Below are 18552 nucleotides of genomic sequence, written 5' to 3' on the forward strand. Positions count from 1 at the left end.
TGGGGTTGGTTTCAACAAAAAATAAAATCATCTCAAGGAAACGTTTATTTGTGAAAATCTGGACCTTTCTACGGATTTTATTTTTTGTTTTGTTTTATTTGTTTGTCGGAATCATTTGGTCTGTTCGCCCTCTCTGCTGCTCCAGTGAGCAACCTTGGGGGAATGTTTTTACTGATATACAATACGTCATAATCTCACAGTGGTATTTTCGCTAAAGACAACGCACATGCAAACAGTATGGTTGTCGAAATCTCGGTGACTATCACGATCCATATCTGAGAACAGACGTATTTCTGCTCGCGAATGTATTTTGGGTCGTTTTGTGATACAGCTATGCGCCGGTAGGCTCGATCCGTTCACTAGATTTGGTCACTGGGAAAGGCTTGGGATGCATTGCTGTATAAAACCTGGTTCAAGCAGGAGTTAGTAACATACATTCATCAACATCTGTTTATTGAGTGTAGTCTGCGCGGCAACATTTCTATGACGAGTCCTCTTTGTGGATGGATACGACCCCTCTGTTGTAAACAGTTACATGGTGTATCTTGGCGGCAACATTTGTGTGTTGGGCGATGGTTCAGCCAATGCCTTGGGATAGTTTCATTAGATTAATCACTCGGATTTAGAATACACAAGTACAACTTATTAACGATATTGGATGCTTCTATGAAGTTGATCTGGAGTATCCCTATGAACTCAGCGCGACCAAAAAGACTATTCGCTGACACCAGAAGAAACCTTAATGTCTAATCAGCCAGTGTATTGTTTCAATAATTTTTCACATATGCAATACCAAGATCATTAGTTGCAGGCGATGAAATTCAGTACTAAGCGTCTATCCAGAAGAGTACCGGTTCTAGATGGAAAACATAATCTTTTTCGCTTTTGTCTATAGCTCTATGTTCTGTGTTTTCTTTTAATAGACTAGGATCCCTTCACATACTTTTAATTTCCAGATTAATGTAATATTCTGCATATAAACTTACGATCACTGTGTTTTTGGGGGCAAGCATGGTTTGAAGTCCTAGACGGAGCTGTCCTGTTTTATAACGGAAATTTCCCTCGTCGCTGCTTTTGTCTGATGCATAGCAAATCCACACAAAGAATAATTTTCTGCATAATTGTCGTAAGACATTTCGTGGGTACTGTTGATTCCTACTTGTCCCGAGGCTACAAGCAGTACAGTAAGCTTTCAGATAGTTTTTTCCCCGTTAAAGCTTGGTTAAGAAGGTCTCAAACAAAACGTTTGACCGTCTTGGCTGACTTCTACTTGGACACGGTGAAATGTTGGAACTGGAAATGAATTTAAGCAATATCTTTAATAAGAGCAGTATTGTTGACGATGTAAATAAACAAGCGTTTGGGAGACTTATTGGTGGTTGACGACGTAGACAAGAAACGTTTAGAATTCTTGGATTGCAAAGGTCTTTTTCTTGGGTTCTCCTAAGAAGTTTCATACATTTTCTCTCCGATGTTTACAATGTCATGTAAGAAACTGATAGTTTTGTTTCCACTCCCTTTTATTTCATTGTTCACAGTTTTTATCTTTTCTTGTTGCTTTTTCTTTTCCTCTTGATGTTCTAGTTTTCGGCCTTGCAAAAAAATACAAAAAAAATAACAGTCTCTGGACTGTTCCTTCTGTTTCATTTTCAAATTAATTTACGCCGGAAATGATGAAGAACGAGGTAACAGTGGCACTGGCAAAACTTCCTTCGGAAATAAGAAATCGTAAAAAAAAAATCCAAAGTCAAATTCAAATCAGTTTTCTGAAATATACTGGCAACAGCTGCAGTTGGCATCCTATCACTCCGAGTAATAGCAATATCCATTTCAGGCTCATCCCAACGCATCATTTCATTTCAGCCATGTTATACCGTACGAACACTGATTATCAAATCTAAATGGCAAGAACACTTAAGTATATATATATATATATATATATATATATATATATATATATATATATATATATATATATATGGCGAAATTACGTTATACGTCCATTGTATTAATACTGGAAGATAAAGTACGCATGCCAACTGCACTATGCGACACGCATTCTTATTGGTCAGACATCTAAGTCAGTTTCGATCTGCCCGTAGACTTTATATAGAGTTGCATTCTCCTATTCTGTCAACTGTTCGGGGGAAAAGTCAAGATGTGGATGAACGTAGAGTCATCAGCTTTTATTTCCAATGTACTCTTCAATCCGGACTACCTTATGCATGTGAGGTCCGTTGGTCATCACAATCTAGAAGAGAAGATTGTACACCGGAAAGGATATGTGCATCAAGAGAGTATTATCAATCTTGGACCGGCACTCGCCACGATGAATAGTGAAAAGCACTGCCGCCTGTCGTAATTATCTGTGGTGTGCCTTCTCAAGGACCCATTGCAGGACCTAGATCTCCCAGAAACAGAGACATAACAGTTACAAAACCTAACTATTGCCCCAAAAATCTATGTTTTTATATATTTATATCTTTCTCTTCTGTCTTTCGCAACTAAAACTTAAACCGCTTTCCACTCTTCTAGTGTTTAATTGCATGAAAACATGTTTGTGAGTAGACTGTGTGTATATGCATTTTATATACATGCAGTTCCTACCCTTGTGTGTGTGATACTTTATATCTGTGTATTTTCATACCATTTTCTCTTATACTTCGTTATTTGGGTCACATGGGTCATATAGGGTGATATATTTGTTTATCATGGGATTTTTGAATAGTTATTGGGCGATAACGGAAATTGGGGAAATTTAGTTTTGCTTGTAAGAGTTCTCACTTTAATTTCATCCTCAATTCTTTTACATCGTCCCCTTTGTGTGAGTATGTATATGTGTTGGACAGTAGATGACTAAGTGAGGATCAATCACACAGCTCAGTTAGTACTAGAAGGTGTTAATGAATCAAACTGCGTGTTGGTTAGTATATGTGAGTGTTTATCAGACTGGGTGGTGGTCATTACGGTATATTAATTCCCACATAGCATCCCTCTATGCTACTTATATAATCAAAATTGTGCTGATTTGCCGCAAGATCGTATTAATCCATCCACACACACACACACACACACACATCGAAATAGTTAGTGGCCTAAATAGTTAAAGCGTCCGCCTCGAATGCGGGAGATCGCGGGTTCGAACTCCGGCTGAGTCATACCAAAGACTTGTAAAAATGGTACTTGCAGCTGCCTGGCTTGAAGCTCAGCATTAAGAGGTTAGTGTTTGGTCAGTGTCTGGATAATGCGATTGGGGTTGGGCATGATGCTACATGCTTGCGGCATAATGTCCCAATGCTAGACTTCATTATAAACTGCCACACTGTAGCTATGTGACTGAAATATTGTGAAAGCTGCATTATTTATGGTGTGAAAGTTTGTCAAGTATCGCTCTGAATGTAGATATGTTGTCCACTACTAGTGGACATATCAGCGAGCTGCTTAACAGGCAGATAAACTCTGGCATGTTCTCAAAGCAATACTTTATTTACATAGCCATCGCTTCATTACTTATGATCGTCTAATAGTAAAATGCGACTACATTGAAAGATTAATGAATCTACTATGTTCTATTTCAAAACATGCTGCCTTAATTTTATTCAACACCGAGGTTATGACAATTTCAAGCATGTGATGTAAACGAATCGCATTCGTGGGTAAGTTTACATGTCCTGAAGAGTTCCTTCCCCTAGCTGAATTGACGCTCTTTAGAGAGAAGTTACAAAAAACAAAAGTGGAGCCAATTTCAACATGTAAAGTTTAACTGCTCTTCAAACTTGTTACGTGAAGTTTGGTGAAACATATTTTTTGTCTTCTTCAGGTTATGTACATCTGTAAAAAAACAAAACAAATCAACAGTGGTAAAGCAAAACAAGAAGACGACATGTATGAATGTATACTGAAGCAATAAAACTCTTATTGTAACAAATTACCATCAATAATTGCAGAAGCTCCTGACTTGGTATCTCACAAGCAGGAGCTTTCCAAAATCACATTCTAATGAACTAGTCAGCTACAAGTAAGACCTAGTGATTCTCAGGGCTATGCCGGTTGAGGTTCCATATCTCATTGCCGCTACGGTAGCCGGATTGGTCTGAGTATGAAGGGACAAAAACGTACACTGACACACTTTTACTTATTTCTGCCTTTCCTATCATTACTCTTCTGACTGTCCTATCACTTCCATCTTTACTTTATCTTTGACCACGTACCACCCGTTGCTTAATAGTCAAGTGTGACTGTGTCAACGTATTTATAGATAGATAGTAAGTTTATCTTTTTAAGTGCAACTGGCCAGTCTAAACGGGTTCTAACTTCTACTATAATTTATAAATACTGCTAAGACACACAAAGCCACACAGAGCCCCACAAAGCCACGCAAAGGCGAATTAAAAAAGTGTATTTATATTGTTAATTATATTGATGAATAAATTAACCAAGCCAAAAGACTAGTCTTCCACATATTTATATGTAAACTGTTTATTACTTTGTAAATAGTTCATTTAACATTTATCATAAGAAAATGCAGTTTTTCAATATATCCAGATCACAAAGCCTGACACCGTTCATTTGACTGATTATCGAAACATAGGTTGGCAAACTCAACAAACCTTTTGATGTTTAATAAGAAAGGCATAAACAGCCTGAAAAAGTCATACAAAGTGATAATAAAAATGTGTCCTATTGCTAAATGGTGTTTCTGCTGCAGAAATTACAAAAGAAAATGTTGAATTTACTGTGTACACCATAATGAATCACTGTGAATTGGGAGGCAAATTCCAACTTCACTGCATCTCAAAAAAGGCATACAAAGCCTTAACTGGAATGTTTATTATTTTAGATTGCGATAAACTATTGACATAAATGGTTGTTTTTTCACACAGTTGCACAATGTCATAAAGTGGCATATTATAAATGTGTTAATTTAGTTAAAGGTAGCATGGTCCTACTCACCTACTTGTGATTGTAACAGGCATTTATGCATGTTAATGGAATACAGTAGCACTTCAGTACCATATGATGTAAATTTTATATCAACAAAAAAATAAATAATTCCAGTATTGTAGGTTTAAAAACGTTTCTATCCTTATACTGAGTTAAATAGATAATTAAAAAAAATAATGATCAAAGACAAAGCAAACATTTTCTAATTCTGCTATATTTATTTATATAAATTTTGTATCAACACTATATATTTTCGAATATTGTAAGTAATTGCCATGTATTTGCCCGTCATGATCCTGTCATTTTTTTCTCCCAACACTTAACATAATTAAGTATTTGTATAAATTGACACGAAGATGTTTCATTGTAAAATAAAAGGAGAAAGAGTATAATTTTCAAATAAGAAAATTCAACCTCCATCTAGGAAGATATCTGTATAAACTTACATTAGCCATAATTAAATATTTGTAGAATGTTACACAATTGTACAAAAAATGATAAGAATATGTTTGAAAAATGCATGATTTAATATTTAACATAATTCACAATAGTCATATCGCCCACTACACTACTAAGATCATGGAAAGTTCCAGCTGCAAAGAGCTGTTCAAAATTACTAACAAGCTAATGTCAAGGAACAAATCAACACCACTTCCAACTACCTTCTCTCCAGTCATCCTTCCGGACATGTTTGCAAATTTCTTCCATGACAAAGTACAAACCATTAGAGATAAGCTTGACACCACAATTTCGTCACCATACAGTTGGGATACAGAATTTGAGCGGCAACCATTAGCAGCATTTGAACCTGTCTCTATGGATTTTGTACGTACAATCGTGATGAAGAGTGCACCAAAGTCATGTGAACTTGATCCAATTCCAACATCACTGCTGCTTGAGTGCTTAGATCCAGTATTGCCTTCACTAACTGATGTTATTAATACCTCTCTCTCATCTGGGGAATTCCCATCATTTTTCAAAACTGCCATTGTAAAGCCTCTGCTGAAGAAACTAACACTAGACCATAACAATTTAAAGAACTACCGCCCAGTTTCTAATCTCCCATTCATATAAAAAATCTTAGAAAAGGTTGTTCTATCCCAGCTTGTATCTCATCTAAATTCAGACAGTATTTTTAGCAATGTAAAATCTGCATATCACCCTTACCACAGTACTGAAACCACTCTTCTAAAAGTAGTTAATGACATTCTCTCTGCGTTGGATAGCGGAAAGATTACAGTCCTCAACCTCCTTGATTTGTCTGCTGCATTTGACACAATAGACCATGATATATTACTTCACCATCTCCAGCATGTATTTGGCATTTATGATACAGCCTTATTGTGGTTCAAGTCCTACTTGGTCAACAGGACACAAATTGTATCTGCAAATGGAATACACTCCAGCTCAGTTGATCTATGTTGTGGTGTTCCACAGGGGTCTGTTTTGGACCTGTTCTCTTCATTCTGTACACTCAGCCGCTCTCAAGTGTCATAGATCATCATCCAGTGTCTCACCAATTGTACGCTGATGACACCCAAATATACAAATCTAGCCACCCAACTGAAGTTGATGCTACCATCCAAGGTGTAGAGAGGTGTATTTCTGATGTGAAATCATGGATGACATGTAACAAGCTGCAGATGAATGATGATAAAACTGAGGCCATTCTGATCACAACGCAAAGACTTTCTCATTCACATCTTTTACCTCAAACAATAAATATCAGCAACGCCAACATTAAATTCACACAATCAGTACGAAACCTAGGTGTTACTCTGGACAGTACTCTCATATTGCACCAACATGTCATGAACATATGCAAGGCTGCATATCTTGAGCTGAGACGCATCAGCTCCTTTCGCAAATATCTTTCAGTTGATGCCACTAAAACACTTGTGTGTTCATTAGTACTTTCAAGACTGGACTATTGTAACTCAATTCTGTCTGGTTCATCTCAATATCTGCTCCATAAACTTCAAAACGTTCAAAACACAGCTGCTCGGATCATACTTAGAGTACCACAATCAGAGCACACCTCCCCGCTGCTCTGTACCCTACACTGGCTATCCATTTGATCCAGAATCAAACACAAAATTTGTTCTCTGTGCTACGTTTCACTGTCGGACTCTAGTCCAACATACTTATCCAGTCTCACCCTTGTGTACACACCAGCAAGATACTTACACTCCTCTTCTGACTATCGTACACTCATTATTCCCACTATGAAAACAAAGTCATATGGACAGCGTTCTTTTGCATACCAGGGCCCAGCAACGTGGAATGAATTGCCCACTGAACTTAGACACAAAGACAGTGATCACATTCAAGAGGGCTCTCAAAACTCACTTATTTTGACTGCAAGAACAAACTTAAAGACCTAATAATGTTTCCTACCTGAAATATTCTCAGCATGTTTTTTATTTTTAATGTATTTTCTAATTTCATGGTGTTTGTTTTTGTAATAATATTATTATATGTTTTTTATCTTATAGGTGTTGTCTAATGTTGTAAAGCGTTCAGAGATTCTAAAGATTAGGCGCTATACAAAGTCCTCATTATTATTAATTTTATTATATATATCTTTGCGCATCAATGCTGTGTTTAATGGGACCGATACATCATGGGGACCAAACTTATTGGGGGCAATATTGTCTGTAGTCAAAGAAACAACGAGATAATAATTAGAGCTGGTAACCGTGAAAACTTTTGTAAAGGGGTATGCCAAAACAAAATATTATATCCTTGCTATTATTTGGAGAAAAATATTTATCTTGAGAATAAGAAAAGAACATATTTCATCTATAAAGACGATCACTGTCCAGAGAGAGAAAAATAAATAGAGCTGTATAAAAAACATTGAAATTATTGAAATTGCACCAAGTAACTGACAAGAATATCATTCATCATAATGGTATGTGTACACTTCCCTTGGGACCTGTCTAAAGTGTTTATATAATCAGTGATATAGAGCTGCAATTGCTGGTTATCACAGTAAGGTAAATGTCTTGGTTATGGGCACACATATGCAATTTATTAAGGTTTTGTTGATGTTGTAATCTAAACCAATTATATGGTTCTAAAAATCAATTATTTTTAATTAAATTTTAAAATATCTAAAGACCCCTCTCTCTTTCTCTCTGTTGACCATCATATCAAGATAAGGGCGAAAATCCATGAAACGGTGAGAATAGAGGATTTTCGCTTGTGAAATGTCACAATGTCTCTGTCCCTATGAAGGATGATGTAATGGTTAAGTCAAAGTGTCCAAAGCAAGAGAGAGAGAGAGAGAGAGAATTTTATGGTTGGCAGAATCATGACTTAGATCAACTTAAAAAAATATAATAAAATGTTTAATTACCTATTGTTGGCTCTTTATTTTGCTTAGATTCTATTCCATGCTAAAATCCTTGGGCTTGCACGTCAACGCATTCATGAGAATTAATTATTCAATAATCTATGTGTTTGTAGTGTAATACTTTCTTCATAAAAACCATCTTTCATGTATAAATCATAAGTGTGACTTATATTGATTTAATCAATGTGAATAAAAATAGAAACTCAAAAACGTAAACAATCAACTTATCAATATGCAAAGGTGATTGTGAATAGGCACAAAAGGACATTACATTTTGTAGTGGACACATTCGGCTGGGATGCTAGTTCATTGACTCGGCCAATACACAGTTGCCCGTAGTCAGTCTAAACTAAATTCAGAAGGCAAATATGTGTATTTGTATGTGATATAAATAAAATACATGCATAGGATGTATGCTGTATCCACAATATACCACTCATTGTGCAAGCCTCGTTTCCTTTTAATAAAAAATGTATACATTTCGTGGTATATCATTGATGCAGCATACATACTATACATAGATTCTCCTGATACACCGTTATTCTGGTCTTTAAATCATTTATAAATAATCAAAATAAAATATGTGATAAAACACAACCTTGCCTTACCTTGGCTTGGCAGTTAAATATTTATATCAAAGCTATTTAGCATTTTCACACAATCTTTAACATTTGCATATATCGGTTTTGTATAATAAGCATTTTACTACTGTTTTCATTTGCTGAGTTTCTGTCATGTCGATATGGACATACACTTTCTGATATTTCAACATAATAATAATTATAATAACCATATTTAGACTGTACATTGAGCTTTCATAGTTGTACGCTCCACTGCCGGCTGTACGAATGCACACATGACACTCATAAGGTTGTTGTCCAGAAATAGTTTTTAAATCATCGGATGTCAACCCGTCACACTTTGCATGCATCAAACACTTGCACTTATCACAAATAAAGGAACCAACAGCAAAACTAAGTCCACATACAGCACAAGGCCAGTTCATTTTTTTTGCTTGTCATTTTTGAGCAGAAGCACTAGGCATTTTGGAATTTAAGCAGAAATAAGATGTTTGTTAAATATAAACAAGAAATATAATTTAGAGAGTTGTAAGAGATATCCGATAAAGCTAACACGGGGTAACTTTTTTTATTGATATACCAATATTTACGTGTTCCCTAGTATTTTAATAGGCATCATTTGGCACGTTGCATGCTTTTAGTTGGTAAGTTATTCAAAGATATACATGTGTTACATGGGGGGGGGGGGGCACTTTTCAAGTTAGGAATGATAACAATACTTTCTGTGATGATTTTGTCTGCTATTTTATGACATTGTGTCCCTGTGTGAAAAATAGCCATTTCTGTCGATAATTTTTGGAATATATATATTTTTTACAATTAAACATTTTAGTTACAATTTTGTCAGGAATTGTGTGCCTTTGTTATGCTTTGTCAAACATCGACACACTTGTTGAGTTTGCCAAAATATGTTTGATAATTCATTAATACATACTTAAAGATACACCATTTTATTTCCATAGTTTATCCAAGTAACTTTAAAAAACCCCACACATTTCAAATATGATTTTGTCTGACTTTGTTATTATCCAAATTAATTAATCTCCCAATTTGCGGTCTATTAAAAGGGTATGTGTATAACCCTCGCCTTCTGGTTTGGTTGATTTATTCATCAAATTAATTAACATAAATATACCTTTTTTATTTGATTTTGCATGGCTTTGTCAGGCATAGCAGTATTTAGTAGGTCCGGTCTAGACCAAACAGTAGATCTCTGCTTTTTCTTTCTTTCTGATATTGTTGTTGGTTTGCTGGTCAGTCAAGTTATTTTGTTTATATGGGATGTTTATTTTGCAGACAGATTTTACTTGGTGGGTGTGTATTTTATAGCCATATATCATGTCCAGAATGCAATAAATGAAACTTTTGTATTATTTACTTAAAATGTTTTTAAGTAAAATAACGGGTATAATTTGTAGGTAAATTGTAAGCAGTGATGTGAACTCCTGTGCCTCAGCTGACACTTCTAACAATCAAGTGAGCAAGTTTTGATAGTGCAGTATAGTACGTTTATTGACCAAAAGAAATTGGCTTCTGGGTGGCCTTTGGGTATTTGCCTTTACAGATCATGCACACATCTCTTCTGTACGAGTTTGCATCTCTACTTCACCAATGTGTGTATGTGAGAAAGCTTGCCAATAACTTCCTGTTGATCAGTGTTTCTTCCCAGGTTCTTCCTGTACAATATTTGTATCATAATTAATACTTGTAGTTCGATGATGGCAAAAACATTCTTATATCAATGGAACAGCCAGGTATGATTGATTCACACCTTGGACTTTTCCAGCATATTGTCAGAAAGTTTGAAGATGTCACATACATATCCTTAAAAAAACATGTAAGTACACTTATCTACATGTGATACCAGTATTGTTGAATCTCACTGATACACCGTTATTCTGGTCTTTAAATCATTTATAAATAATCAAAATAAAATATGTGATAAAACACAACCTTACCTTACCTTGGCTTGGCAATTAAATATTTATATCAAAGCTATTTAGCATTTTCACACAATCTTTAACATTTGCATATATCTGTTTTGTATAATAAGCATTTTACTACTATTTTCATTTGCTAATTTATGGTGAGTTTCTGTCATGTCAATATGGACATACACTTTCTAATATTCAACATAATAATTATAATAACCATATTTAGACTGTACATTGAGCTTTCATAGTTGTATGCTCCACTGCCGGCTGTACGAATGCACACATGACACTCATAAGGTTATTGTCCAGAAATAGTTTTTAAATCATCGGATGTCAACCCATCACACTTTGCATGCATCAAACACTTGCACTTACCACAAATAAAGGAACCAACAGCAAAACTAAGTCCACATACAGCACAAGGCCAGTTTGTTTTTTTTGCTTGTCATTTTTGAGCAGAAGCACTAGGCATTTTGGAATTTAAGCAGAAATAAGATGTTTGTTAAATATAAACAAGAAATATAATTTAGAGTAAAATTGTAGTTAGATTTTTAATTTTTTGTTGGATTGCTCGCCATAATAGTTGATCTAATTACTGAATTGTCAGCCTCATTTTTTGGTGTGCCATGCAAGGACATTGGAAACAAATAAACAGATCATAGCAAATATGGTGTGCATTGAATGATGTATTGTAGAATATGTAAAGCATGCGTTCTTCGGAAAGCAAATTGCCTAGATAATCTGATGTTATCTGTCATTATGCTCAAAATACCATAAAGATACCAATATATTTTACTTTATGTAAGCTTAATATGTCTATCATAAGACAGAAAAAAACATAACTCTGCTTAGATAGTAGATCTTTACTACTGTCATATTTTTTGATATTGACAGTAGTTTTATTTGCCCCATTGCAAGGTGTATAAGCTGGGTCAAGGCTACATCATTGTGGCTACCTCTGAATACATGTATACTGACTGCCATGTATAGCCTAATATATGCTGAAAAATGACTTTAAACCCTACAAAACCAAACTGATCTAATCCAAAAGAAAGGATCCACATGTGGCAGTTGTGTGAATAATTTAACAAAGTTTCAAATATGAATTTGGTGCATGTACATTTACATCGAAATTGAGTTTCTCCATACATATACAAATTCACAACCAAACAATGTTATGTGAGTACATAGAAAATTCACAAAGAAAAAACTCCCAGTCTTATCAGGCTAATAAGTAAACAATAGTAGTGTTTCACCACATAACAGGTAATTAACATTAATTCATATATTGTGACACTCAGTAGATTTAATCTTCATCGCTGGTGGGTACTCTATTTGTTTCTTCAGCAATGAATATCCATATAATTGTTTACTTGTTTAGGGAATTTCTATTTTCATAACATCAGTCCAATTTATGAAATAAAATATTTTTTTCTGGATTTGATAATGAAGATACATGTATTTAGAGTGAAAAATCGGTCCCCACAATGATCATAACGATTTTCATATTCTGATGGTCATAGAACAAAAGAGCTTATTGGATGATCTCTTGTCTGTCAGTTGCCAAAGGTTTGTAATGGCTATTCTGCCAAAACTACTTGGAGGATTGCCATGAAATTTTATCCAAAACTTTCATGATATGGTCTATTTGATTCTAAATAAAAATGGTGCCACTTGAGCATTTAATAAGGAAATTGAAAAATTTCGTCATCACTGTTCCTTCTAAATAGTTGAACACATCATCCTGGCAGTTATTTTCACTTAAAAACTTTGACATCTAATTGGTCCTAAATGATCATGGTGCTTATCTGCCATCTAAAACTGCCACCAATGCAGCCATCTTGAAAATATATGCATAGCTACTCCTCTTGAAGAGAAGGTCATGTTGACATGAAGAATTTAGATGTAAAGTTGGTCCTAAATGAAAATTGTGCTGATTTAATGGCCAATATGGCTGCCACAATGGCCATCTTGGGACCACAGTCACTCAGTGGTTAGTGTGACCACTGGGATTGTAGTGTGAGAAAATAGTGACGGAAATAACAATCAACAGTTACCAGTATCAGGTTTCAAATGAGCAACAAGTGCGGAGGGAAATAACATAAATTTGTGGGATTCAGGAAGACATTGACAAATCTAGGTAAGTGGGTCATATTCTTATTGATTGCCAGGTCAGCATCATGACAAATCTGGGTAACTGGCTCATATACTTCTAAATGCCAGGTCAGCATCATGACAAATTTGGGTAACTTGGTTATATTCTTCTTCAATGCTGGTGGTTCAGCTTCATTTCATTATGTTTTGGTCTGTGGGGCCTGTCTTTCATTTATATGTGGCTTCATATTATATATGGCTTGAGAGACAATAGATAATAGAGAGGATATAGAGATGGGTATATGTAATAGAGAGCAGAAGGATGGAAGAACTTATCAGACATATCAGAAAACCATGTAGCTAAACTGTTGTGTATATAATTGTAGAGGTGGACAGAATATTAGTATATGTACATGTATATAGATATAAACAGTAGTGTGCCAAATGACTTTGTGATTTATTAAATACTGCTGAGGTCTTCTCACCTCCATCTCATAGAGTTATAAGGATAATATGAGACCCTGGGTCAGATGATGAGAACACATCAAATCAGAGTTAGTATGCTGAACTCGCAAACAGATGTGTGTGGATTTGAATCTTACCATCAGATTAGCCAGGGTCATTTACCAAGGTGTGTCCTATGGCTAGACAGTTGACTCCAATTGCCTTGGCATTAAATAATCTATTTATGTTGCCATGCCAAACCAAACCAAATGGCCATCTTGAAAATCTTTTTATCACTTGGCCTTCTAATTGGATGAACATACCAAGATGTGGTCTTAATGAAAGATTTCTTGTCTTGTCGTTTTGATCCTTAATGAAATTGGTGCTAAGTCAAACAAATATATATGTGCATTTCCTTTTGCATTCATTTTAGAAGTAGGGTAGGTGGATCAAGTTAGTATCATATATTTAATGTGAACATTTTTGTGATTTTTGTTTTTACCATGGTTAAAAAATTGATTGGGTCAGCAATGAGAAACAGGGAAAATCTGCTTACGGGAAACATTTTTTTGAGTGTGCCTAATCTGATGTCCAATAGCTACTATATGAACCATGTTAAAATTCCTATTGTTACTCCTCCTGAAAGTAAAAACATACTGACTTTGAGTTTTCACTGAAATACTTCTTAAGATGTCAAGTTGGCTCTAGATGAAAATGATGCCAAATTGACAGACATCCATCATCTGTTAGCAGAACATGTGTCATTAGGCAAGACATTTTACTCCAATTGCCTCAGCACTAGAGAACCTGCTTGTGTTGCTGTGCCCTACAGCACCAGAACCAAACCAAACCAAATGACCATCTTGGAAATAATGTTATCACTTTTTCTCCTGAGTGGATGGACATATTGACAACATAATATGGTTTTCACAAAGAGATTTCTTATGATGTCATGTTGATCCTAAATGAAAATGGGGCTGCTTAGATATTAATATGGTCACCAAAGTGGCCATCTTCAAACTCTTGTTATCTCTACACCAGAATGATTTGTCATATCAACTTAAGGTTTTCACTGAAAGATTATAAAGTCTGGTTGGTTATAAGTGGAAATGGTGCTAACTTGACCAACACTATGGTCATCATGACAATCTTATTATAGCTAAATCTCGAAGATATTGATATTGAGCTTTCAACAAAATACTTCAATAATGTCTAGTTGGTCCTACATGGAATATTTGCTATGGCCACAATGGTAACTATTTTGGAAATCTTGTTATTACTAAAGAATGCCAGAGAGGGTTTCAGCACTTGGCAGTTAGAAAGAAGAAATGATTTTATCTTGAATTGATCAAAGTTCTTTGTGGACAGTAGAGCATAAGTCCCTTTCAGGGACTCTTGTTTCTGAATGATCTCTTATAATGTCTAGTTCATCCTGAATAAAGTTGGTGCTCTTCAGGCATCCACCACGCTGGCCAACTTCAAAATCTTGTCAACACTATTCTTAAATGATTGATCATATCATCATAGGCTTTTGACTGAATGACTTCTTATGTTGTCTTTTTGAAAATAGTGCTGATCTGTCATAAAATATGGCTACCAAAATGGCCATCTAGAAAATGTTATTGCTGCATCTTCTAGATGGCTGGTAATATTGAATTTGTGCTTTTATCAAAATACTTCCTATGATGTCTAGCTGGTCCTAAATGGAAATAATGAGAAACTGGTATCCAGTAAGACCAACAAGGCAGCCATCTTGAAAACCTTGTTTCGTGTTATTCCTGCAAATCAGTGATTCATATCAAAAGTGGATTTCCACCAGAAGATGTTTTATGAGATCTTGTTGGTCTTCAGCCCAGCAGCGGATTTGAAAATATTGTTATTGTTAAAGATATCACATATGGTTTCAACAATCATCAGTTAAAAGTAACTGGAATTCCAGGAAATTCTTTTCAGTCAATAGAGTGACAGTCCCATCGAGGGACTCTTGTCTATTAATTCAAGAGCCTGCCATTAAACTGACACACACACACACAAAGATACATACACACATACATACATACATACATACATATATGGGGCCCCGAGTGGCCGAGTGGTCTAAAGCGTTCGCTGTTACGGATCACTGCCATCTCACCTCTATCTGCACCGGTTCAAGTCTCAGATTCAGCCGATGTAGATATGTGAGAAAGCATGCCAGTAGCTTCTTGTGGGTCGGTGGTTCTTTCTGGGGTTTTCCCGGGTTCTTCCTCCACCATTAACACTGGCTGCCATATATAGCCTACCGTGTGCTGAAAAATGGCGTTAAACCCCACAACAACATACATACATACATATATATGAGAAGTCTCTTAGTAAAACAATTTTCTGGCATGATCTTTTCAGGTGGCCTTAATTAGAGAATGTATAATGGAGTGGAAGTAATTGATTTCACAAGACCTGATGGAAGCAGAAGGAATTTGTTTATTACCAACATCCCAGCTTCCCTCCATGAGGATGACATTGTTGTGAGTTAAAATTCAGATTGCTTTTTCTCTTTCTCAAAATAAAGGGGTGAAATGATACACCAGTGCCACATATTGGTGAGAAACAGCCTACAGTATGATACATTATCAGTACACATGTCAACCTACAGTATGATACATTATCAATACACATGTCAACCTACAGTATGATACATTATCAATACACGTCAATCTACAGTATGATACATTATCAATACACGGCAATCTACAGTATGATACATTATCAATACACGTCAATCTACAGTATGATACATTATCAATACACGTCAACCTACAGTATGATACATTATCAATACACGTCAATCTACAGTATGATACATTATCAATACACGTCAACTTGAAGGCATTGTCATCTTTAGAAGATCTCTCACTGGCAGTGTGATGCTATTTCATATGCATCAAGATATTAGTCATATTTATAACATGCAGACTACAGACAGACATCTGTTCATATGCTGTCCTCATTCTAGACAGTCAAGATAAAAAAATACTTTCAAACTACCAGTACTGTAGTCAATGGTGGTTCTAATAAAGGCTTGTTGGCCATTTCAGGTTGCTCCATTTGATTAGTTGCAGGTCTCAGTTTGGTCCCCATGCCCATTCTTTTGTTTTGCATTGCACAAATGCCTTAAAAACGTCTTATTGCAATTTCATGTTTTGCAATAATTTGGAAGGCGCTAAAGTGTTATCTTTAAAACATAAGAAATGGTGCATTTCCTCATACAAGAAAATCATATCCAGAACAGGTTCAGGTGCTGGAGTATAGCTGGCTATCATCTGAATTCCTCTTGCTGTACCTACTGCAGATGCAAAACAACTGTTGCACCCACTCTCTTCTATATAATAATGCAAGGTGGCTAACTCATGCTTTTCAAAATCTGCCATCTTACCAATTCCAGGCTAATTTCTTTTTATCACTTCACCATATTCAATTACTAAGGGAGAAATTCCAAACATGTTCTCAGTGTATGATATAAATCATTTTCTAGGCACCTTTAAGTGACATTTCTCAATTGCTTTAGATCTACTTGGATCGAGTTCAAATGCCTATATTTCCAGTGTGTCATGCAGTGAATAAGCTGCATTCATTTCTGATTGGTGGTTATTATTAACCTTCTAGTAGAACAAACCTTAACAACCAATCAGAACTGGATGTACCACATTTATCTGTTTGACACAGTGGAAGTGCAGGCATCATAACTAGCTTCAGGTAGATATGATATGAAGCAACAGAAAAAAAACTTAATGCAACAGTGTCCATGAAGTAATTAGTATGGCATTTCAGTTGTACATGCTGAACAAGACTGTAATGTCTCCATTACATTGATATATGCTATTTGTGTTTTAACTTCCCAATGGCATAAAAAAAATAGCATGCAATCAGCATGGCAGTGGTGTGTGCATAGTTTGAACCATATGATTTAGTTACCATATGTTAATCTGTAGATTGAAGACGAGATGATAGTTTTCTTTTTTACTGAGTGAAATGTGCCTGTGATAGCTCTTTCAGGCGAATTCTTAATTTAAAGAGTAGAAAGGTAATAATTACTACAGAAGATTAAACTAGCTTGTATTGATCCTTCACATCTGGTATCAATATATGTATCGAGATTGGAAGTTTATCAGGATATATTGATCCCTTCACATCTGGTATCAATATATGTATCAAGATTGGAAGCTTATCAGGACATATTGATCCTTCACATCTGGTATCAATATATGTATCAAGATTGGAAGTTTATCAGGACATATCGATCCTTCACATCTGGTATCATTATATGTATCAAGATTGGAAGCTTATCAGGACATATTGATCCTTCACATCTGGTATCAATATATGTATCAAGATTGGAAGTTTATCAGGACATATCGATCCTTCACATCTGGTATCAATATATGTATCGAAATTGGAAGTCTATCAGGACATATTGATCCTTCACATCTAGTATCAATATATGTATCAAGATTGGAAGTTTATCAGGACATAAGTATATCATACACAGATATATCAATGAATTGTTTTAAGCACTAGCTGATGGTTGGGAAATATAAACATACAAGAAGATAGACACACGGGAAGATATACATGTATAAAAATATTGACATCTATTATAATGACAGTAGCAGTCAATTAAAGACATGCAAGTTTTAGCAGACCAGACTAACCATTGGAATTGGTCTTTTTTATTGCAGAGTCTTTTCCACACTATATTTGGTAAATATGGATTGATATATGGGGTTCAGGTGTTTCCAGTCAAATGGCAGTTAGATGACAAGAAACCTTTAAACCAGTCAGGAGGGTACTATGGCTTTGTTACTTTCTACTCTAGTCTCAGTGCAGCAGTGTCAAAGGAGGACCTTAACAACAAAGTTGTTATTGAAGGAAATGAGTGCAAGGTCAGTTACATTAAGTTCATTATCTCTTCTGTATTTGAAAAAGAGACATACATACAGACAGACAGACAGACATAGGCACACATACTCACATAGTTGTTGTTGTAGAGTTTAACACGATATGCTATACATGGTGGCCAGTATTAATGGTGGAGGAAGAACCTGGGAAAACCCTGGAAAAAACCACCGACCCACGAGAAGCTACTGGCAAGCTTTCTCACACACCCACATTGGCTGAATCTGAGACTCGAACCCACACAGACAGAGGTGAGATGGCAGTG

The 18552-nt window shown here is 35.5% G+C and overlaps 1 protein-coding gene across 2 annotated transcripts in view; it reads left to right on the forward strand.

Moving 5' to 3' along the window:
- The first annotated feature begins 3733 nt into the window (after positions 1-3733).
- Positions 3734-18552, forward strand: part of LOC149792231 (RAD52 motif-containing protein 1-like) — a 37268-nt gene continuing 22449 nt past the window's right edge. The window contains exons 1-3 of one of the 2 annotated variants that reach the window (XM_089970769.1): positions 3734-3793; positions 15738-15859; positions 18071-18274. In XM_089970769.1, coding sequence (XP_089826895.1) covers positions 15755-15859; positions 18071-18274 — 309 coding nt within the window. In that variant the 5' untranslated portion in view covers positions 3734-3793; positions 15738-15754. The remainder of the gene's footprint in view (positions 3794-15737; positions 15860-18070; positions 18275-18552) is intronic. The other variant, XM_089970771.1, reaches the window with a different exon arrangement.

The sequence above is a fragment of the Sinohyriopsis cumingii genome, chromosome 9, assembly GCF_028554795.1.
Source record: "Sinohyriopsis cumingii isolate HCF-2022 chromosome 9, ASM2855479v2, whole genome shotgun sequence".
NCBI classification, from domain to species: Eukaryota; Metazoa; Mollusca; class Bivalvia; order Unionida; family Unionidae; genus Sinohyriopsis; species Sinohyriopsis cumingii.